The following is a 22785-nucleotide window of genomic DNA, read 5'->3' as shown; positions in this document are numbered from 1 at the left end:
TACTTTCTTCGATCATGGTTGTGTTGAGTAAGCAGGTGACCAGCTTATTTGAACTGTGTTGTACTTGAGATTCAAGATTTTAAAAAGCGTTTTGTTTGCCTTGAGTCATCTACACTTCTGTGTTTACTCTGATGTTTGAAAGATGCTAGAGGCTGATTAAGATATAAAACTATGTTATAGAATTATTTCAAACTTCAATTATTTCAATAAATGTGAAATATTCAAAAGATAAGACCATTAGGAAGTAAAAATGCATGTCTACATTAATAAAACTGTCTAATTTAAGAGTGGACTTGCATAGTGTTAACTGTTTAAAGGCCTTTACTCTGCAGTTACTGATAGTTTATGTGTGAAACTGCATTTTTGCTGCAAAACATAATGGATGAAAAAGTTATTTTTCTATATTCTACTATCCCTGCCCACTCTCCCCTCACCCAGTGAAGATTAAATACTACATTGGGGAAGAAAAAACCTTGTTTAACTTTAAAAAGCAGATTAAGTGAAATGCAATATTTGAAGGGTTTAATGACTCTGGAGATGCTGATACCTTTTTTACTTAATGTACACCATTCTGGTCTGCCAGAGTATATATTTGTTTCTAAACATTATATTTTTGTTTGTTTCTAATTGAAATTATTAAACATATTGTTCTTTATATTTTTTGCTGGTATTTGCATTTGGGCTTAAACTGGTAACTACACCTGAGCTTTTATTGTAATTGTCTAGTTACTGTACTTGTCTAGTTACGTACATACTTTCAATACTGCTTGTTTAATATGTTTTGTTGTTTGGCAATTAAATCCCTTCTTAGTTGGAATATCCTAGCTCAATTCAGTCTGTATTCCTTGCTACAACTTGTTTTTGTAAGCAGCTGTAGTTCGATGAGGCTTGCAGTGGTTTAGAAAACCCAATTGCGTGATAAAGTGCTTTCTGTAAGAATGTCTGTGGGCAGCAAGTTACTCCCTGTGATAAAGAAGCTGTCTATAACTGTCCAAGTAGAAATTGCCATCACCTTTATCTGTCTTCTAAGAGCAGTAAATATTGCTATATTACTAAAATTCAGTTGAAGATATTTCTGGTGTTCAGTTTAGAAAACTACATTTTGAAGGTAGCTCAGAACCCTGTATAAAGTGACAGGATCATTGTATCCATGAGAGCAATTTCTCTCTCATCCCTATGAAGGTTTATTTTGGGTTTAGGCTGGGGTAAAGGATTTGTAATTCTTTGGTCTGAGAGTCTTTTCTTCTGTTACATAGTAGTGCTCTCTCTGCTGGCTGTTGGAAGGAGGAGTGCTTGCAATTGAGGTTACACATCCCTTCTGAGTGTCTGTTTTGTCTGGGCTTCCTTCATACAGCATTATTATGCAAAAAATTTCAAGGCTTCAATCTAGAGCACTTGGTCAAAGTATGTTTTTTTGAAAAGTATATAGGGGTGTTTTTTTTTCATTTCATTACATTGTATTTAATTTTCTGTGAAAGAATAGTGCTTTCGAAGAGTTTGCTGTGATGGCTGCTCAGAGCAAATTAGAGGAGCATCATTGTGTTAAGTTTGGATTCCAAATGGTTATTCAACATCTAAACACCTACTTGGCTTTGGAAGTCTAAATATGCAAACCATGTTTCTAATCGGCTAGAAAGAATAAAAGTAAGTCATTGATACAACCAAGTAATCAACAGAAGTAAAAAGTAACTTCATTTTTTAGAGTTGTTTTGTTCAATAGTTTTTGTTCTTAAAGGAGGGTATGTCCATGTTCTCATAAAACAGTTCCATTATCTGAACCTTTTCTAAAACCCAAGTTAGTATCCCATGTTATGAAATATTACTGTAGATGACATGAATTCTTCTTGTGTTGCCAGCAATATTGAATAAATTCCCTGTATATTGCTAGTTTTTCTGTGCATTCAAGTGGGTCTTTCTCCATTTCTGTAGTACTAAGTTCTGGAATTAAAACTCAACTCCTAGCCTAAGAAAGGCTAGAAAACCACAAACCCTAAGAAAGTTCCTTGTACGGACATGAAAGCTGATTCTAGTCATGAAGTTCTAGCTGAACCATTTTATCAAGTCAGAAGGGAAAAGCTTTCTTGGTGTGGAAAGCCTGGTAATTTCATGGGAATCCTTGAACATCTTGGTCATGCTGCAAGGGAGCCTGGGGCTTTTTCAGTGCTTTCTGACTCATATCATCAATGATGGAATCAGATGTTTTTCAAATTCTTGATGGCATGTTTGTGAGGTATCTTTGCAGTACTTTGATATGTCTTTTCTCAAACTGGCAAAGTTAACCTGTATTAAGTGGGGACGTGGACCATGGAGGGAGATTCTGATGTTCAGAACTTGAGTTTTAGTATGCCATTTAAGTTCTTGTGCTGTCAAACACATACCATAGGGAAATTGCTTAGTCTCTTACATATATTTTTTGGCATAGTCAGTTCTACTCACTTTAAGTTTAAGGCAAAAGAAAGTCTTTGCTGATTGGAAGATAACTTTAATCCTATTACCTGTTACCCTGAAAACTTGGTTAACAGGTGATAAGAAGCTGAGCTATAAGGAATTTCTACAAAATGCTGGTAAGACGTTCCAAAGACAATATTTTTTAAAAGACTTTTTTATTATGTTCCAGATAGTTCTGAAAAATGATGACTGGTAGTAATTCAGATTAAAATTTCTACAGAAGTTGTTGATTTTACCTATCAGTTCATTTTCTGGATGTGCACATTAATTCATGTATGAAAATAAGCAACTGTTTTCCTGTGTAGGCATACATAATCTGTATAAATCGTGTATTTGAAGTTCTTACTGAGTATCATGTTAACCAGGCAGAAGCTGCTTTAAGATCAATATTGTAGCTTGCACTAATATTTTATTTTTTATTCTTCTGGTTTGTATTTTTTCTTAGGACCACATTTTTGTTGTTTTGTTTTTGACTCTATTTGAAAGCATTGTTGAGTCAACTCCTTCTGCATCTGTTGAGTCAGAAGTTGAATATCTTCTTTCTGATGTCTGGTTCCAATATAGATTCTTACTTATTTATCACCATTTAGTAAACACAGTTGCACATTGTACTCTTCTTTGATACAGCAGTACAAAAGTAAAAGGAAACGTTAGTGTATCAAGTTGATTTTCTTTGATGATGGATTTCTCTCTATTTTATTAGAAAGTATAAAACCATGATTTCTATCCTGTAAGTAAAGGCCAATAATACAAAGGCCAAAACACTAATCACAGGAATGGACTTTTAGAGGTAACTAGCTAAAACCAGTTGCACAGTAATGCTAATATGTTCTAGTTACAATTCAGCTTTTTTAGAGAGGGATTTTTGAAACGGTCAATTTTAACTAGCTGTATAGATAAATGTAAAGAAACCCATTTTCTCCAGTGGTATTAAGGTGTATTTTATTGATAACATTGAAACAGTTGAAGACCCATCAACTCTTTCCATCCCCATCAGGAAGTAATGGCTCTGCTACTGCTAGAAAAGAGCCTTCTAAAACACAGTTAAGGTTTAAAAGCTATATGCACTAATTAACAAAATGCAGTGAACATTTAAGCTGTTAATAGCCGCAACATCCCTGATGCATAGACCATCAATATGCTAACACTGCATAACAGTTCTCTATTGTGCATCTCTTTAATGAGGGTAACTGTGTCAGTTCTTTTCTTGCTTCACTACCTGCTGTGTATGGAAATTATGTACACTATTTAGCACTTCCTTTCAACTTCTAAAGTGCACGCATATTACACAGAAGCATTACATCCTGCATTAGGGTAAGGGGCAGCTTTTAACAGGTCTGATTTCCTTGTAGTTTCTGAAGTGCAACTTTTCTTCTTCTAAAAAGCATGCACTAACAGGGATTTTGCTCTAAATTTGCATTTCTTGATTGGAGATTTGCTTCTGTTTTTCTCTCTTATGTCTCACACCACTTGTAACTCTATGGGCAAAGATCTATTACAGAAATAATTTTCTCTATAAAGGAGATGAGAAGAATAGAGAACATGCATCACAATAAAGGCAGGCATTGGTTTAATTTCTTGATACTCTTTTTTGTAGCAGACCATAAAGTAGTGTGACAGAACTGTCAAGCTAAACTTTAAAAACTACTTTTTGTCTTTTTTTTACCCTCACCTTTGAGGAGTACCTTTATCTTAATAAACAGAAGCCTAAATAGTTTGCTAATTTTTAAACCTTAAAGTTAAATGCTGCTCCATAGCTACCATTCAATAGGGAATTAATTAATTGGTAGTTGTGAGGTGAAAGGAAAAGAACACTAAAAAATGCATAATAATGAGATTTAAATTTTAGTATTCTTTGCTCTAGCTTCCAGCCCTAGGACATAGTTAGTTAGTTAGTTAGTTAGTTAGTTAGTTAGTTAGTTAGTTAAAACTGAATTCACAATTAACATTTCATACACTTAGTGACAATCTTTCTTGTGATTTCGTCATAAAAAATCTTAGCAGAGTTCATCAGTTCCTAAGATGTTGTGGTATGTCCAAATGGGTACTCAGTAGCTCAGACCTTAGAATATTTGCTGTCCAGGTTAGATTACTAATTGACCAAGGTGTTCCTGCCTCACAGCAGCAATTTCACTGCCTGTGTGTAAGTAATTTCCTAATTCCCTGCAGATTCTGGATCTTTTGCTCCCTTGGGTCTTTTGCAGCTTCAGTGGATAAGGGAGCTTTGAGAAAGAGCCACATACTTAACATCAATTGAAACCCTTTCCGAAGGCTGAAGATTATGAAACAATTGGTACCTGAATTTGGGAACTCTACTGAGGCCTTATTCGGAAATTTTCTTAATTGGTCCTTCAGAGGAATCATTGTAAGGTTTTTAGATGGGCATAAAGTAGATGATAATTTTTAATTTTCTTATTCCTGGAAAACAGTAATCTTAAAAAATTAATTTAAGTCATATGCTTTATGGTTTACTTTGTAAATACACTTAACTTTTAGTGAAAGTTAAAAGTAAGTACTTTATTAAAATGGCATGTGAAACACGCGAAAAATACAGAAATTATTTCCAGTGCACAAGAGTAGCCTGAATTTTGGCTTTCACCTCAGATATGAAGACCTCATCCTGAACTGCTGGTTAAGGCTCTTGGTGTCCATGATCAAAATTGCATTTTATAGACTATAAATCATCTGTAATGAATAATTCACCAAGATATTATTGAAATACTGTGTTTAGCTTTGCAAGACAATCTGCTTTACTGTGACTTATGCTAGGATTGTATTATAAATACTTCAAACTGAATAAATTATGTTTGAAAAATATGCCATCACTGAACTACAAGTTAACTACAATATGTTATTTATTTAATAGTATATACAAAATAGAACTAATGGGGGGAATAGGTACAAAATTCTTTATCCTAGGTAGTGTCTATCTGCTCGTACTTCTGTCTGCTTTCTTTCAAAGCTTTTCCTGCCTGTTCTCTTGTTTTCCACTGAGTGATAGTGTCCGTAAGAGCAGTTGCTTATGGTTGTACAGCAGAGAAGTGTTACCATAATATAAATTATTCTAAGATAAATCAGATTGTTTCAATTGTTTGGTTACCCTCTTTCATTTTCTAAATGCAGGTAAACTAAGACTGCCTCTTCTTTGATTTGAAAGTCTGTCATATAAAAATGTGGCTGTAGTCTTATTCTTCACTAATTGATTTTCTTGCATGTTTTTTAATCTGAGCATTTTGAAGTTTTAGTAGAGTGCTTGAAATCCGTGCGCTGTAAAAAACTGTTTTTAAAGGGCCTCATGAAAAGACCTAGCCACTGGCCTATGTGTGCAAGCAAAAGATTTGCTTACGTATGGTTTGGATGAGCTCTAGTAAATATACTTTCTCTAAATATTATTGGGTTAGAATAAAAAGTAATTTGCAAGATCATCTGTAATTCAGACTTCTTTCCATCTTGTTCAAGTAATCATACTGTTTGTCATTTTGTCAGTTTGAAGAACATCGCATCTACACTGAATTCTGAATACTAGTAGCATCATTTATTTTTATGAAATACACTCTTTGCCCCTGACTACCCCTGCTTTCCTCTATTTAAAAATGATTTTCTTAATAGAGATATAGAGAGAAACCAAAGTGTAAACCCAGCTATTTGATTTCATTTCTTTTTAACATCTTTTTATTTACCCAGTCAACATCTACACAGCTAAGACATACTGTTACAAGAAAAAAAATACAGTATTAATAAAAAATACATTTTTGTTTCTTGCAATTGTTTCTTGGCAGAACAATGATACTGAACAAGAAATAGCCTGTCTGTGCTGAAAGTGGGACTTAGGTGTTTCAACTGTTTCATTTTTAAGTTTGTAAAATGTTGTTTACTTGTCTATCAGAATGTAGGCTAAATAGTTGGTATATTTTGCAAGTGTGTTAAGAAAAATGCCTCTCTGTTTTGAGTCTTGTGAGGGTACTGAGAAGTGCAAATCATAGATTTTTGTTTTTCTTTTCAGTGTTTTAATTTAAACCAACAAAAGCATAACTCAGCAGCTTTTCCTATAACTTGCCTGTAATCACTTTTATAAATACCAGTTTTCTGTGACTTTTGGAGGAGATGTGACTAGAAAATTTGGGGATGCATTCCAAACTTCAAGTGAAGTGTTTTAAAGATGTGAAAGAAGGGCAGGTGAGAAGGATGTTTTCTACTAATTGTTGTGAAGTCGTGTTCCAGTCTTTATTCCCATTTGCTCTTTCCTAGAGTTTTTCTCAAATCACAGATTCAAAGGGATGCTGTTTTAATGGTGTTTGGAATGTGTTATGCCGTTTTATTTGAAGTATCTCATACGAGCAAGTATAGAATAATATTAAGCATGTAAAATATTGGGGAAGTATAGTGAGCCATTGGAGCAGGGCAACAGGGAAGTTCTCAAGGAGTTTTTGCAACTATGGTGAATGCTCAGACATTATAGTTGCTATAGTATTGCCTCAGCTGTGAATTACAAACTGATGGATAAAAATCCTGAAGCTACCAGTGCTTGTTTTGGATGCTGACAATTCCTTTGCATAATGGCAGTCAGCAAGCTAAAAAGTATTATAGTGGACTTAGCTTGATTCCAGTAACATGACAGTTTCTGCTTCTGGTAGAAGCAGAAATTTTTCTGCATTTTGAGTTTCTCTTTAGTTTTTTACAAAGCTGCTTGTGAAAAGAAATTTTCTTTAAATGCAAACCTTCATGAAATCTTTGTTATTATCAAATTCTGTTTCCTGTTTACAATGTTTGGTTTTCTTTTTAAAAATACAATTCTTTAGGTGGTTTTTTTTTAGCTTCTTTATTAATCATTCTGCAGGATGGCTACATGGGAGAATATGTTATGAGTAATACCATGCTGTTCATCATTTACTGTGATAATGCAAAATGATTGTCAAGTCTGAAAGAAAACTGTATCCTGTGTGATGCACATTTTCCTAAGGGCAAATATGCTTTTTCCCCTTGTTTTGTTTGTAGCTGTTAGATAAATGTTGTCTGACCATGTTTAGTTCATTCTGCTCCATTTTTCCATTTGCAGTTTACATAGCAGATTCTGTTCTCTTACATTTCCTTCAAAAATATTGTATTGAAATGTAGAAACATAAATGTTCTGATCCTGACATACAGTTAAGCAGCGGAGCACATTAAATAAAAAACTTTTTTCATAGCAGTTACTTTGTGGGTATTATGCAAGATGTTCTGTGCTTTGATATAACAACTTCTAAATAAAGTGAATTGCAACATGGATTTATAGCAAAACTTTACGTAGTTAGTCTGGTAAAACATGTTGGAGGTGGGGAAGAAAGCAAGCTGTTGTAAACTCTTATAAAGTACAGAAAACTTCTACTTTCCTTTCTAACAAGTGTAAAACTATTGAGGTTAAGTAGGTGGGGCAACCGGAAGTAATTGCTAAGGCCAGTGGCATTTTTGTGGTTTAATAAAGGCAGAAGCTAATTATTCAGTTTTTATTTAAGTGAAATGATGCCAAAAAGGAGGTTCCTGTGGAGCAGCTGCACTCCTTCAGTGTTACCCTAATTTACCACAGACACAACTGTCACAAATAGAACTTTTAAACTTGATATATAGCCACGAAAGTAAGGAGCCCTTTGTCTGGAATGCATGCAGAAGAACTGCTTTATACAAATCAACCGGCAGATGACGGACAATGATGAAAATTTGATTCTTTGAAGTCATAATGGTCATTGAAATGTGTGAAATTCTGGTATTGAAAAGAGAGCGGCTAGCAAGACTCTAAATCCTGGGTGGTTGCTGGAAGCTTGCTGGGAGGTTTCTCTGTGTTTTGACATCAACTTCCCATTACTTGTTCCCTGTTTCCTTTATTAAAAAAAAAAAAAAAAGAAAGAAAAAAAAGTGGGAGTGCTAAACTGTAGGTAGTTAGTAGTAGTTAGGTACAGTTTCTGTCTTCATGGTGAAGGAAATGCCATAGAAGAAGCATAACACCTTTATGTACACCTGACCCATCAATTCAAAACCATTTGTTTTCAGAGCTACTTTCAATCATTTTGGCTCTCTCCTTTAATTAGAGAGTTCCATTTCTTGTCCCCTTGGAATTTCTGCTATTAATGGATTACTTAAAAGAAGGAAATTCTCGTTTCCTTTAAAAGTCATCTCCATGCTGAATAGTGCTTTCATTGACACTGCCTCTATGAATCAGTTTTTCTTACTGCTGCATACCACATTTCATCTGTTACTACCCTTTCTAGAACAGCTTTAGCAGGCTTTCCACCATGACAAACATTCTTAAGTAATGTAAATTGTAATAAAGAAAAACCCCTGTTTTTAAGAAATTTTGTGTGATTTCCACTGTTTTTTAAAAAGGGGGTTGTCCCTTTGAGCTTATTCCAAAAAGAGACAAAATGCCTCAAAATTAGTATTAAAATTTTCTTGAGTTACCAAAAAAACCCCAAAAACAGAGTTTACTATTCAAATAACATATATATTAGGAAAAACGAATGTCAGAATGCACCTTTTAGCTGGCAGCCTGTTTTAATACTGTGAAACAGGGTTATTAATTTCTAGTAAACCTATAAAGTTCATTTCTCAAGTCTTTTATATTGTCATCTAATACCTTTAAGATTTTAAATGCTGAATACCTCACTACTGTCTTAAATTGCTAATACAGCAAAATGAAGGAGCACTTTAAAAAAAAAAAAAAGAGATACTAATGTGAAACCAGCTGTCAAAAATATCTTTGTTTTGGAAAGTTGGTTCACAGGTAGTTTCAATGAGAACTTAAACTCAGAACAAAGCACTGAAGACCCAGCTAAGAGTTCAACCCAATGCAGCATAGTTCTTTTCAAGTATTATATTGTTTTAATGGCATCTTGGAGCGGGAGCTTTAGCCCATTGAAATGTCGCTTAAAGGACAGGTTCTTCTGTCACTAGCTGGAGCTGTGTGGATGAAATGATCACAATAGAGTGTTGTAATGCATTTTAAAACTGTGAGAAATCAGTTTGTCTAGACTAAGAGTGCGCCTACAGGGAATAGGAATCTTAGAGCTTCTGTGCTCTTTAGGTGTCAAGTATGTGATAGATGCCAAGCCTTTTTATTCCATATCTTTGGCAACAGCTCAGCTATGCTACAGTACCTTACATGTCTACAGCAAGCAAAAATCAGTGATTTTATGTCAGGACAACTTGAGCTTCAGCAACCAGAAACTCATTGTCCTAACAACTGTCTGTTCAATTGCCAGCTTTTAAAATGGGGAAGATATCAATAAATGATTGCTAGAAGGCATGGAAACTCTAGCTATAATGAATGTAAGCATGGCGAGCTAGCAACACCATGTAGATATTTCAGTTTTGGAAATTAGGCAGGTTTTAATTTTCAGTTTGAAAAGATTTTTATGGGATTAAGCCTATATTATTAGTGAAATAACCTTGATTTAGAGCCAACTGAGTGCCCAAAAAACATGGCTTGAAGGGTATGTTTGGGGTTTTCATTTTACTTTCATCCAAATAAACAAGTCTAGGCATTTCTTTACTATGGTAATCTCACAAATATAGCATTTGCTGATTTTAACCCTCTTTTTAGATTGTGTTCTGTATGCGTGGTATAATATTTTTATGATTTTCTTGCATTAAGTCTTCAAAAGACAAAATAGTATATGTCCATAATGTTAAATAATGTAGTATCTTTATTTTAGTAGTTCCAGATTATTCTGGAAGAATTCAAAAACTTCTAAAACTGAAGCATAAAATTCATAATGGACTTAAGAGTTGCTGAGAGTAATAATAGTAAAAAAATATAATAATTTTGGGCTATTTTGAAGTTTACGTGTCTGAAAGTATTTGATGATAACAACCCCAGCATTTTTGCACATACCATATTGTTAAAGAGCAGAAAAATAATTTTTTGTGACTATTACTACATTTTCTCATGTTTGTTAAATACAGAAATAAAGGCTAATATTTCAACCCATTTGTATAAATAAACAAGCTGAAACATTGAATCCTCACCAAAGTTTACTGCAGGTGAAAACTCGTTTTTGTTAAACAAAGCACTTTGCTAATTCAAATCAGAAAAATTTAAGCAAATTCCTTCCTGAACTGCAGTATAAGCTTCAGCAGTGAGAAGTGCCAGTCTGTCAGAAAGTATTTTTACATAGGTGTTGCAACATTCTGGTATTGCTTCTCTTTCGTGTCACTGCTAGACTCATATTAAAATGACTTGGTCCTAATGAAGGCATTTATAATGGAATTGTTAAGGTACTTCGACAGTATTTTGTGGTAGTTTGGGTGGAAATGTCAGAAGTTGGAAAGCTAGTGTGGGTGCTTGTTTGTTGCCCCTGCTGTCGTAATTGCAAATGCGAGTCAAATGCTTTAAACTTCCTCCCTTTTATAGTTTTAAGGGACTGATCTCCCAAATTTTGTAAAACAAAATTGTAAATGAGCACTGCTGCTTTTCAAAGGATGATCTGGTGACTGCATCAGAAAGTTTCAAGTTTGCCGCAAAGGAAAATCCCATAAAGTTAGTAGGTACATTTATGTAAAACGACAGTGTTCCATTTAAAGTTCTCATTTTGTTCAAGTCATGGCAATACTGTCAAGATAAGTTCAATATGCCCAAAGTTTTGCTGCAGTTTTCTGGACTTCCACCAGTTTACTACTTGTTCTGGAGGGAGGGGAGGGGAGGGGAAGGGAGGGGAGGGAAGAAGGGAGACTGAGGAGCTCCCACTGGCCTTTTAAGTATGTAAGGAACAGGAGTAGTTTAACCTCCTTAGAGATGGATTTGATGTTTGATTTCAGTCTTTACTAGGGTGAACTGACAGGTTAATTTTGCATAATTACTGTTTAGTTTTTAGCAAAAATGTTCACATTAATTATATCAGATGTTGCTGAGGGTAATTTTTCACAGCAATTCTTGTGAGGTTTTTCACTATTTTATCTTTGTTAAAGTCAGTTAATATTTTTAGGCTGGTTTGAAGGATTTATTTTTGTTCCATTTATTTTGAAGCCTTATCCCTCCCTAGTAGAGGAGGGCATCCTACTATTGATTATATACAATGTTACAAATCTTTTTTTTCCTAAATCATTTTGTCCTTCACAAATATACTGAAGAATGTTACCAGCATCAAATGTCCCTCTGTTGATCTTGAACGTCAACAGAAGAGCTGTCAAATGCTGAGTCATAACTTGAAACATGACGAGGGGGTCAACTTTATTTAATAATAAATGACTAGAGAGATAAGAGCTGACTTCTGGCACATTCTCTGTAGTCTCAAACAATCAGTAGCATATTGTGCAAAAGATACTACTTTCTACCTCTTCCTTCATGCTAAGGATAGCTTTTTGAGTCACCATAGGTGTTGGTGTCTCTTAACAATATACAGAGTTAAGCCCAAGGGAAAGCACTTACACTACAGTGCATACTTGGCTGGCAAGTATTTTGGTGAATAATCCGGTTCATATTTTGGAATTTGTCTGTGTTTCAGTCAGCACTCTAATATTTTCCTGAAGGAAGAAGGCATTTGTACTTTTCCACATTTGCTTTAGCTGGTGCAAATTGAAGCAATCCTGACTTTGCAGCTGTGAACAGAGAAGGATGGGGGGAATGTCCTGTCCCTCCTCTGGCTGTGGATGTTGCGTAGATGGGAGATGAACAAGTTCAGGTAACTGATCCAACAAAATCTAGCTCAGCCAGGGGAGGCAGAGTAATAGCAGCCCTAACATGTATCACCTTCAGCTGTGTTCAGCTGAAACTGTAATTCCTTTTTCTAAATTTTTTTTCAGATTTGTAACTTTAAAAATAAAACATGAACTTATGTAAAAAGTGGTATTATTTTACAAGTCTCTTATGAACCCTTTTTTAACAAATCACATTATGTTTTTTTTAGGATATCACTACTTTAACTGGTGTTCCAGATGAGCACATCAAAACCAGAAAAGTTCACATTTTTGTTCCAGCACGTAATGCAATGCAGTCAGGAGCTAACAATACAAAGAAATGGAAGATGGAATTTGATAACAGGGAGCGCTGGGAGAACCCTTTAATGGGCTGGGCATCTACGTGAGTACTTACTGAATTTGAAAATACTTTTCTTCTATATTTGGCTCTCACTGGTAATTAAATTTGAAATATTAAATATTTCTACCTGTAAATCTGATTGTATTATAACTGTACTTACAGTAAGTGGTTGGGTTTGTTTGTGGTATGATTTATGACCTGTTAAGTTTAAAAGCAGATTTTTAAAGCTCACAACATCATCTGGAAGAGTTTGAAAAAGAAGTTAACAGCCACACATTTCAGTGATTACACTGTGATGATGTTACTGTGTCAGGACCAGCATCAGGACCAGAAAGTCATTCGTTACACAAAGTAGTAAATAATTCTCTGCTCTCAGTTGCATCTTTTAAACAAAAACAACAATATTTCTTGAATTTTTTTATCCTGAGGATCTAAAATGAGGAGTCATAACTAGTAAAAAAACACAGAAGAAGCCCAGCTATTTAAAATATTATTCTGTTTGTTAAAGTATTGTCAGTATTAGCATTAAAATCTTTTAAATACATGAAAAATCCAGAAAGGTACTACTCTTAGCTAAATATACTGTATTTTGGAAATGTAATTACAACTTGTATGCATCTAATTCTTAATTTTTTTTTCTTCATATGAATACAGTACTACATTTCACAGTGTGGTTAGAATTCCTGTAGACCCTGAGAGCTATACCAGCAATTCCTCTGACAATATTGTAATTTCGATTTGGAGCTACGATGTCTCCTTTGAAGCATATTCACAATAGTTAATAATTAGACATAAACTGAAATAAACCACCAGAGATTATTTTTCATACTTCAGAAAATGTGTACTGAAAATATCTGGCTGCTACCATATTAGCACTTATAATCAAAGGACACAAAATTTTGTGAAAAAAACTCTAAAACCTTAAATGTGAAATAATTTCAGGATGCATTTTTTGAGATGGATTAACATTCCAAATCCAGTCACAGAAATTATTTTTTTATATATATATAACATAAATGTATCCAGAAATTTAGTTCAAAGTTACTTTGAAATTAAGTCTTCCTGTTGCATTGATATCTCATAAAAATTTGAGAAGGCTCTACATATGCTTTTATTTTGAGGTAGGGAGAGAAATTTCTCACGGGTAAGCAGGCTCCATATAGGATAAAAAAAAAAGTGCTCCGTTGAGAATCAATGCTAGTAGTTTAAAGGTTTTGTGAATTAGTTTGAATCCATTCATTTTTAAGGCATGCTTTTAAAAATTTTAAGTGTACTAACTCTGAAAACTCTGGTGTTACCATTTGACACCCAAAAATACCTAAGAAGAGTTTCTTCTCTTGAGATTTAATTTCTGCAAAGAACATTTCATAGACAGTTTTCCATTTACTTTTGAATAATGTAATGGGATTAGTGGGTAAGAGCTCTAGAGTCTACATATCAAAGCCGTTTTTTCTCTGAACTCAATATACTTGAGTATATTGGAAGGACCTGTAGGTCTTTCCTATATTTCTGTCATTTTGCAGTCTTATTTGGGGCTGGAGTTTTTTTGCACTTGTTGTTTCTTGGCTATTGGGCTTTTTTAAAGTGAAAATTATCCGGTTACAGATCTAAGTAAAATGGACCCATGGCATGGTTTTTTTGTAATTGGGAGGTTTCATTATGAGAATGCCTGAATACATTTCTTCGGTACACTTTTTAATATAAAACTGTAAACAAAGAAGTGTGGCAAGTGCAAAGTTTTCATTGTATGAGATCTCATAGGAGAACAAAACATGGAATCCTAATTTTCAGTGATTGATAGAACAATTGGGGGTAGGCATAGTAAATTTTGCAACACTGGTACTGCTGACACTATTAGGACATCATACTGGACATCCTGAAATCCAGTTTTCTCACACAGATAGCTCATTTATGGAAATAAACCAGAAATCTATTTGGATTGAATGAACGATGGTTGCACAGTAAACAGATCTAATAATTTCTGCACAATTCTCATTTCCCAGCTGCTTCTGTCCTGGAAGGATTTTGCCATATTTGCAGTTCTGAACAGGCACTGGTCTCTCATCACACTTCAGACCTAAAGCTTCTTTGTTCCTTTTTAGCAGTGTTGAAAAGATTTTTCCAAGCCCAATTACGGAAGAGAATAACAATAAGCAGAAGTTGTCACAATATTGCAATATACTGGAGCCACTTGATTCTCCACTCATGATGGTCATGTCATCAACTAATTCTTAGTTCTTAATTCGCTTAGATGCTGTTATAAGAGAAATCTTTTAATATCTTTAAGAGAGCCTATCACAGTGGCTTGCAAAAGTGTAATTCCTGTCTTTATCCTTTTTTTTGTTTGTTTGTTGTGTGTTTTTTGTTTATTTGTTTCTGATTTTTTTTATTGGGGAATATATTGGATATATAGTGAACTCCATTTTTCCATGTGTACATCAGATAAAATTACACTGTTGTCTTTGCTGGAAGCGAGATTCCCCCTTTTCCCCTCCCCCTTCTCCAGTCACAGGCTTTGCCCTTTATTGTAGAGAGTTCAGTGTATCTTTAGTCTTTTCTCTTCATTTATCCTTCTAGCTTCAAAGAGAGAGCAGTTGAGAGGCAGCTCCTTCAATAGTTTGTTGCAATTTGGTCTTGTCTTTCCAGTTGTCTCCCAGGCTCATAGGCAGTGTTGTCACAGGGAGGTTTTATCTATCTTTGTGTTGCTACAACCAGTATCTAATTTCTTTAAGAGTTAGAACTCTATTTTTTTTTTCATCCTTTGTCATTGTTCTTAAATTGAGCTTTTATAGCAACAAATAAGGCAATTTTGTATTTTTACTGAGAATTTAATTTGTTTCAAAAACCTTTATGGTGCTTCTTTCATGCAGTTGAGGAATAGCTGGTCATCTAAAACTAACCACTATGTAATTACTTAGCTAGCAGTTTGCATTTTGGAGCTTCATTTTCAGTTGTGGCCTGTGATCTGCTTGCTGTGTAGGATTGAATTGGGGGGGGTCATGTGATCTCAGCTAAAGCAGAACTCTCAATATTTTTTTAATGTACTTTGCAGTTTCTGTTTAATTCCTTCTCTACTCACTTCAGTATTCTGTTCTTTTCTGTCCGGGATTATTCTTCGCCTAGCTATTCTGCAGACACTTGGTCTCCTTGAAATGTTCAGAATTACCTTAGACCTCCAGATCTTACAAAAATAAAGGGATTTTGCAGATTAATTTAAACAGTCTCTCAGAGCACTTACTATAACCTCAGCAAGTGGTTAGACGTGTGTGCCTAATAACCCAGTTAATTTTTGCAAGTAGCTGTGAGGGGAGTCTAACACACTGAAAGAGTAAAACAATGCTTTGAAGAAAGTAAGTGTTGACCCTGAAAATAATTTTTAGAAGTCTGTTGAGTGTTTTTATGAGTTGGCATACTACTGTGAGCTGTGTAATGCAGCATTTGATTTAACATTTGAGATACAGATACAATTTTTTTCTATTTCCAATATGCCTAAAAATTGTCATCTGATTACTTACAGAGCTGATCCTTTATCCAACATGGTTCTTACTTTCTCTACTAAAGAAGATGCCATTGCTTTTGCTGAAAAAAATGGTACGTATTGTGTCTATGGGCTATGAGAGGTTCATCCTTCATAGGCAATCTTGATCTCAAAGTATTAACAGCAGAATAAGTACAGGTTAAAGTACCTTCCCTCTGTTCTGCGGAGTTGGTAGACTAGTGTTCTACATGGAGAGGAGGAAAATGGGAAGGGGGGATATTTCCAGTGGTGCTGAAGGCATTGAATTTAGGTGTTTCGGCCATTATTATTATTAAAATGTAATATAAATGTTAAAATTCTTTTGCAACTGTCTGTTTTAAATGGGAGCTGAATCAGACCTTGCTCGGGTCTTGGAGGAAAGTTAATACTTCAGGTGTATCCCAGGCTTGGTGTTCCATCTGCATGGCGATGTGATCTTTGCCTGAAGGTTTAACATGAGCATCTCAGTTCTTAGTAAGGAAAACTGTCAGAGGTCCTGTGAATGTTTGATAATCAAAAAACCAAAATTAAAAGACTACCAGGTAAGCATGTTGGACTTCATTTTTGGCTATTTTGCAGCATAGATTTATTGTAAAAGAAACCCAAGAGGATCATCAAGTCCAACTCACTGGTCCTCACATGACTACCTAAAAGCAAACCGTGTGACTAAAAGCATCGCCCAGATGCTAAGCTTTGAGAAACTTACTGTCCTGGTCATTTCCCTGGAGAGCCTGTTCCTATGACTACACTCTCTCAGGGAATAAGTTTTTCCTATTGTCGAGTCTGGACTTCCCCAGAAGGCAATGTTATATCACAGGGAATATATCTGCAAACTTAGTTAGTTAGCCTTGTATTTCCTGACAGAATGATGGTGCCATAAACAATACGTATAATCTCAACCTTTTGAATATTCAACAGTCCTTTTTTGTGTTAGCATGAATTTTTTGCTGCTCTCTTTTCTTTTTCTTTTTTTTCTTCTTTTAAATCACCTCCATTTTCCTTAAAAAGTTAAGCTTGATGCTTAGTCCCTATGGATGTGAAGATGATTAATTGCATTGAGATAAAGCCAGGAATAATGCACATGAAGTGTAAGGTTCTTCAGAAGTCTTCCCTGTGGTGTGCAGCTTTCAACTATATTTAGTCTGGGGTAAACAGTAAAGTTCTTTGGTCAGACCAAATGATGCAAAGTTGTTAGAGGTTGATATTGTGCATCACAAACATGGTAAGTCCAATAACTTGTACATCTAAGAAATTAAACCATTTAATGTTAAATTTACTTGCACTTTTTAATAGTAAAAGCTAGAATCTAATTTGTCTGTTCCTCTTTAGACAGAAGTTTTTTTGGCTTAGTAGTACTAATTTTATTGAAAAATATGTTCTGTTATCTATGAAATTGATAGAATCAAATTTGCATTGGATAATCTATGTGATTTTATTAGTTTATTTTACTGTTTTATGAACAAATAAAATTTGGGAGAATTTGGCACTTATGCTTCTGTATTGTTCATATTATTTCTTGAACAATTCAGCATACAGGAGAAAAAAACTAATGTAATGACCTGCTTATGTCATCTCTTTGTACATGTTATATTTTGTCTTTTCAAAATGCAGACTAAGTTAAATGCATTTGTTCAGTGTAGAAAGTTTATGCCTTCACTGAGTTAGAAATTACTCTATTGTGCATGAAACCAACTGAACTAAGGCTATGACTTGGTATTAATATTAGTAGATCAATATTCACTTAGCTTGCACTCTTAATTTTACCATAATTGAAATACACTGTACTTCTCTGTAGATACTGGCTTGCCGAAGTTTTACTTTCATTTTTTATTTATGTGTATGATATGTGCATAGTTTTTTCTGTAGTGATATTTTCAATATCATGTGTAGCTAGAAATACAAATTTTACATTATTTAGTTCTGCTTTTTAAAAGACATTTTGGCACACATATACACTGGAAGTTAGCTTCATAACCAAGATAGTATTGAGACATATCTAAGTCTAGGAACACAAATAACTGCCTCTCTGTTGCTCCTGTATAACCCACACAAATTTTCTATTATAAAATTCCTTAAGAACCTGGAATGTAATTTCTGAAAATTCTAGATATTGCAGGTTTTTTTGGTACAGTTTGTGAACTTGAAAGTTCTTTCTCACTTAAGAACTTAAGGAGATGTCTTTCTGCCTGCCCCATCTGATGTGTTTTCTAATGTTGGAGTAGCAGCACTGGATACAGTAACAGGAAACATTGCTGTCCAAAATTACAGCTGAGGATGGTCTGAGTTCTAGGCAAGGAGGTAACATTTTAACTGGAAGGAATGAAAAATTCTGTTGACCTAATTTTTTTTTGTCCTGTCTGAATCACTGAAGCAGTTGTTTAAAATCATACAGCTTAAGTAGCAAGGATGGAGGGTTTTTCAACTCCACAATAACCTTTAGACAGGTGGTGAGGGTGTTCTTCCAGAGAAGCTGAAATCTGCTTTCTGTCTACTTGGCTTCTATGGCAGGGCTCTGGGCAAGAGTAACTTCCCCCAGCTTTCTGGTATTTTTATAAAAGTGACCTCTGCTCTCTGTCGTGAACACCTCAAAATGTTGGTCTGAAAGAGTCTGTTCCAAAGTGTGGAATCTATTCACAAATGGTGGCCTCTTGCAGTCATTAGTTAGATGTAACTGACTTTATGCATTTTGGCTATCTGTGGCAGTGCAAGTCATTGTGCTGGCAGTTGCAAATCTCTTTTAGAGGCACTCGGCCCCTCTCCATCTGGTGTATAAAAAGATGAAGCAATACCTTGGGGCTGTAGATTCCATTCCAGCAGCCAAGTGTCTCAATGTTAGGTGTTACAATGCTGAATGTTGCAATACTGCAGTCTGTCTCTGGATCTAGTTCTGGCTGTTTACTCAAGCTTATATTTTTTAATCAGAACAGGAGGCAAAAGCCAGTGTTTTCACAGATGGAAAGAATATGTTTTTAAAGTCCCTGTTCAGTATTTCTTACAGAGAATAGTTAACTTGGAAATTAACACTGGTTGAGACTAATAAACATGAAGAAAATGTTTGTGTGACGTTTGTGAATACGCAAAATTGATGCAGTGACGTGACAACTTGTGTGTCTTGCAGATGCGCAGCTGTATCTTGACTGTTTACTGTGAGCACTTTAAGTATAAAAAATCAGATATATGTTAAGTATTTTAGGGCTTGCAACTTTTAGTTTTAAAACCAAGAAAAGTACTGTCTTATGAGTATCACTTAAAACTGCGTATTTAACCACTTCTGGCTTCAACAGAAGTATCTCAACTTTGAGTGAAATATTGCAGCTAAAGAGACCAAACTTCGGAATACTGAGTGCTGCCCTGGCAACTTTCCAGGCACCTGGAGGCTGCAATCAATTTGCATTTTGATTTACATAAACACTAATGTCTCCACCTCCTCTTTTCTGACATTTTTAAGCATTTCTCTTGCTTAACTATCACATAATTTACTTGTCTTCTATCACTTCATTCCCTTTTCTTTTTACTCCTAATTTTTTATGTTCTTATAAAAAATGTTAAGTATTAAAGTCCTTTAAAATGTTAAGTATTAAACTCCTTTCTAATGTTGAAGTTTTTTCTTTGCTTTTTGGTTTTTTTGGTCCTCCTACTCTTCTTTTTTATTAGCTTTCCAGGGTCTTCATTATCTCCCAGCCTTTGAGAATGATCTTTTGTATGTTATTTTATGGCATATGTTTTCTTACCTTCTTCATTTCCTGTGCCAACATACACAGAGCCTTAGTGCTTCTGTGTGCTGTGGAGTTGTGGAGCCACAAACTTACAGGACAGACAATCTTCCCTGGGTAGCTTTTCATTAATGACTGTCAGGTTTTTTGCATGGAGGTCTGTAGTATGGTTAGGTCTTGCCTTCTCAGAGAATGGTCATTTGCCACATTCATGCCATTTTATATTCTCTGTTTCAACTAGAAAAGAACAGATTAGTGGGTGCCTACATTAAAAAAAAACATATTAAAGTTAAAGCCTTTAAGTTGGATTTGCTGTATATTGTATGCTGAGAATATAATTCTCATTGTTTCTTGTCTCACCCTGCCACTACCCCATAACCTCTAGGCTGGAGTTATGATGTCGAAGAGAAGAAGATGCCAAAGCCTAAATCCAAGTCTTACGGTGCAAATTTTTCTTGGAACAAAAGAACAAGAGTGTCTACAAAATAGGCTGGCATTGAGTGTGTGACTGGGAATAAAGTCAGCTGTGCTGTATTTATAGTCCATGTACAATACATCTCTTAATCTCCTAATAAATTTGACCTTTAAACTACAGATGCATCTTGTGATGTCTATTTAAAATGGTTTTCATGTCTCCAATTGAACCTGTTACAAACTTCCCTATAAATAGAGGAGATTTGAAGTGTTCATACTTCTGAAAACTTGCTGTACATTCCTATCAAAAGGAATGTTTGAAATCAGCTGCAACTTTAGAGGTTATGATTGATCTTTGATGGTTATTTTATATCTACTATCCTGTTTAAACTTCTAAAGTTTATTAAGTTCAGTAAGCTTTGCATAGACAAAGTCTTTCAATAAAAGCTGTTTTTTTTTTTCTTTCTATACAAGACAGTGTTGGCAGTTGAAGAGCAAAGGGTGGGTATAACTCAAGACTCTTCTGTATAAATGTATATTATATAACTCCTTTCTGCTGAAATTAAAACAGTCATTATTCCAGAAGCATTCATGACTGGAAGAGAAAGCACTGGGTTTTGTTTTGCTTATGGAGCAGGTTTAGTCTGAAAGATTAAGATTGTAGTTGTTTCTCTGTGATGTTCTTGAAAAGTGAAACTAAGCCAGTTAAACATTCACAAATGAAGTCAGAATGCTTGAGTGCCTCACAGAGTATTAGCATGTACTAATTACATAATTACAGTTCTGGGTATTTTATTGCTGGTTACATGTTTATCTGAATTGAGGTTTCCTGTTGCTTAACAGGAGATGTGGTGATAGCATCTCAGCCTTAACAGCAAGTATACATTGTAAGCTCAATTTGTCTTAAATGGTATTAAATTATAAGTTTTAAAAATGCGTAATGTTATATTTGAAATCTTTGTTTATATGTCTTTGGCTGTTGCTTTATTTGCTTTAACTTAACAAGTTATGGCTTTGGCTCATGATCAGTAAAACGTATTACAAATGTACACCTTTTTCCTATGCAACTGAAAGTTTTATCCCAGCTGTCACAAAAGATACAGTTGAAACAGCTCTCTCCACATAGATGTAAGTAATGTTGTGAGTGCCGTGTTAGTTTTTAACAAAAAGAAGGCATAAAACTGTCTTGTATTGCCCAGGTTTTATTATTATATGATGTATATTCTTGTTTCAACTTTAACCAGCCCCCTATATGCTAGCTAGCTTTTGTATAAGGCATTGGTTCTGACCCAGTTTCAGCATAATCAATCAGTTGGATGAAGTTGCTATTTTCCTATCACAGACAAAAACTGTTATTCCAATTCATTTTCTATTGAATTTGGAATGCTGCATTTTGCAGTGGAGCCTGAAGTCCTCCAGGAATGCCAAAGTGCACCAAACTGGAATCTTAACAGCCAGAATCTACTGCATCTCCTTTGTATTCCATTTCAGCTTAATATGCTTATCTTACTAAGAAGACAGTAAAAACAAAAGCCATTCATTGGAGTGTTTTTCTTCTGTTTTTTCCAAGTAAAGAGCAGCAAGTTCTTAATTTAATGTTCTTCAAGCTTTATCAGATTATCAAAGTGAGAAATCCATGGGTATCTAATGCAGCAGAGACACAGCTTAGTTTTTGAAATGGCATGGTCCCTGGAATTGACTGATTAGTGTTAGATACCTAGCATTATCTTTGGACACCTAATTCATGAAATTGCTGTCTGTTAATTTATACTTCTCATAACTAAAACCAGTTTCACAGTTTCTTATTTCTTTGTTTCTCCTGGAAATATAATGTAAATACTTAAAAGGAGAATTTGATAAATCCCCTTCTGTTTCTAAGGAAGAATTCTTTTTGTTTGTTTCTTTGTTTATGATTGTGTATAATTCATGCCACCTTGAAGTCTTTGTGTTTGAGCTCTGATCTTCTTTTCCTTTAATCATTTTCCTGGAACTTGGATTTTTTGATCCTATTGCATGGTTTGAGAATGACCATGATGACAGTGGGAATAGAATTGACTGTAGTCACTATGGTCTTCAAACCTGTGAAACAGTACTGAGGGCATGAGCTTGGAAAGAATCAGTTGCAGCAAGAATATATTTTAGAGATCAGAACTCTTTACTCTTTCATTAATTTATGAAATTATTACAACTCTAGGCTGGAACTGAAATTGCACAAGATGATCTGGCTGTCTTTAGTTAAGTACCTTCAGAAGTGAATATTTGATAGGTGAACTCCAACTTCTATGTACTGCACAGTGTATTTGGATAAGTAAAATTGCTCCTGAACTTTGAATATGTCAAAAGGCACAACAAGTAAACTACCATAATTGGTCATTTATGATGAATGAGATTAGCAATTCATCTGGAGGAGAATTAGAATGTTGAGTGAAATTACAAATTCATTTTGGTGGTAGATTTAGCTGTGCTGCATCTAAGCTTTTAAATGGAGGAATATTTGAAACCTGTCAAAGTAAAAAAATCATTTCTGGGTGAAGAAAAAATGTAAAGCTCACAAGTAGACTGAATATGTTCTTTACCCAATGGGATTTGTTTGCAGGTCACGTGTCTTGGCACCTTACATGGCAATAGCAAAAGAATGTTAAAGAATTACTAGGCAGTTGCAGTATTGCAGAGCAATGTACCGCAGA

General features: G+C 34.7%; 1 protein-coding gene across 1 annotated transcript in view; it reads left to right on the top strand.

Annotated features, from left to right (window-relative positions):
- Positions 1-20278, top strand: part of NDUFS4 (NADH:ubiquinone oxidoreductase subunit S4) — a 52679-nt gene extending 32401 nt beyond the window's left edge. Inside the window, exons 4-6 of the mRNA XM_059837008.1 lie at positions 12324-12496; positions 15972-16045; positions 20070-20278. Of these exons, the coding sequence (XP_059692991.1) occupies positions 12324-12496; positions 15972-16045; positions 20070-20173 (351 nt within the window). The 3' untranslated portion in view covers positions 20174-20278. The remainder of the gene's footprint in view (positions 1-12323; positions 12497-15971; positions 16046-20069) is intronic.
- The last annotated feature ends 2507 nt before the right edge of the window (positions 20279-22785 follow it).

This window comes from Haemorhous mexicanus, chromosome Z (assembly GCF_027477595.1).
Source record: "Haemorhous mexicanus isolate bHaeMex1 chromosome Z, bHaeMex1.pri, whole genome shotgun sequence".
Taxonomy (NCBI): domain Eukaryota; kingdom Metazoa; phylum Chordata; class Aves; order Passeriformes; family Fringillidae; genus Haemorhous; species Haemorhous mexicanus.
This window is presented reverse-complemented; position numbering and strand designations above follow the sequence as displayed.